This window comes from Melitaea cinxia, chromosome 1 (assembly GCF_905220565.1).
Source record: "Melitaea cinxia chromosome 1, ilMelCinx1.1, whole genome shotgun sequence".
Classification (NCBI taxonomy): domain Eukaryota; kingdom Metazoa; phylum Arthropoda; class Insecta; order Lepidoptera; family Nymphalidae; genus Melitaea; species Melitaea cinxia.
The window spans coordinates 10,123,343-10,125,050 of record NC_059394.1 but is presented as its reverse complement, the minus strand read 5'-3'; the positions used below and the strand labels follow the sequence as shown (position 1 = coordinate 10,125,050).

The 1,708-nt window shown below is 25.4% G+C and overlaps 1 protein-coding gene across 1 annotated transcript in view; it reads right to left on the bottom strand.

Moving 5' to 3' along the window:
- LOC123656572 (tudor domain-containing protein 7) overlaps positions 1–1,336 on the bottom strand; it is a 21,801-nt gene extending 20,465 nt beyond the window's left edge. The window contains exons 1-3 of the mRNA XM_045592246.1: positions 1,172–1,336; positions 946–1,065; positions 653–750 (exon numbers count right to left, since the gene is read on the bottom strand). Of these exons, the coding sequence (XP_045448202.1) occupies positions 653–737 (85 nt within the window). The 5' untranslated portion in view covers positions 738–750; positions 946–1,065; positions 1,172–1,336. The remainder of the gene's footprint in view (positions 1–652; positions 751–945; positions 1,066–1,171) is intronic.
- Between the last annotated feature and the right edge of the window lie 372 nt (positions 1,337–1,708).

Genomic DNA, 1,708 nt, shown 5'->3' with positions numbered 1-1,708 from the left:
ACAACTCTATATGAAATTGAATTCTAAAAAATATAATTATGATAATAAATTTAATTTTGTATTTGTCTAATAAAAAAACTTTGTGATGGTATATTTATGTTTTTATTTTAAATCCTATAAAAATGACTTAATCATGAAATGATTTTATTGAAACTTACATAAAAACATGTACTAGAAAGTCTACAAGTAGAAAACCTAAGACCAACATGACAACAAGAACTTCAATAAATTTTATAAAATGAAACTGTAATTTTTTGTTAGTAAAATTTTCATTTAAATACCAATTAAATGAATATTTTAAACTCACAAAAAATAATTTAAAAAGGTATAAAAAAAAATTAAAAATGATAATTTATAATTAAAAGTAAATATTAGAATGACTATCACATTAACTCTGCTCTATTTCTTATGGGAGAGTTATTCAATTTATCACTTACTTTAATTAAATCAGTTTGTTTCTGATAATAAAAAGTATTCAGTAACAGTTCTTTTATTATTTTTTGATTAATATGCTATTCAGTTTTTTTTTTTCAGATCCTTCAAAGTATAGAATAATTTGAAAAGAAATACTACCTGATCAAACCCACTAGTTTTTTTTTACAGTTTAATGCAGCAACAAGAAATCTGTTCAAATAATTTATGTAATACTTACGGTTGCACTGCTTTATTGTTAAAGCGCCTTTCACTGAAATGAGTGTAGCTCTCAAAGCTTGGATAACTTGTTCTTTATCAGCCATTTCGAAAACTTCACTAAAATATTTTAAATATTTGAAGAAGTTATTAAATATGAAGGTATTACTCGAGAAGTAATTTAAATGAGAGCAAATTTCGAATAAATCAGCGTTTAATATTGTACCTTTATGTTTTGTTTAATAATTGATTATTTTTTAAAGTTAAAAGTGCAATAAAACAGCAAAATATATAAAAGTATAAAGTATAACTTACCAAATAAAATAATACGTAAAACATGTAGTCGTCAGCAATCTGCTATATTGAAAAAGCGATTTTTTCAGACGCCTTAGATGTCGTTTATAGTGACAGTTTAATATTGTTTTCTAAAAATACCTAAAACAATTTTAATAAGGAATGAAATAAAGTCAGGTTAACGATTTAAAGAGAAAACATAAGCGATAATTCAATATGGGAGAAAAGGAAAAAGATTGCCTATTACCTTTAAAATAAATTGCCTGTCATCAGATTCACTAATGATAACCCACAAATTACAAAGAAAACTACAGAAAATATAAGTAATATATATCGTTCGTTTGTTATGCAGCGCTACAGAATTCCACCTTTACGTGCGGTGGCAATATGACAGTTGTCATCACAAATGAATGATACTGAGCTGTCATTCTAATCTTGACGTGACTCACTACAGTACAGACTATATAGTTAAGGACGCTAACACATTTTGAACTCACTTAAGTTTAGGTATCTAAATCGCAACACAATAACATTACGCGTACGCACACATTGATACCGCTGTCTGCTCGATTTGAACGAGATTAAACGATACTAAATATAAAAAAATATATTTTAAGTGTTTTAATTACCCCCTAAAATAAATATAATGGCTATTATTAAAAACATTTAGTTTTTACTTTGAATTTTATTTAATTAAAATCAATGAACTATAGTATACCTGAATGGTTTATTATTTTTCCGATACAAATTTTAGTTTAAAATATTTTTAGCGTCAATCTCACGT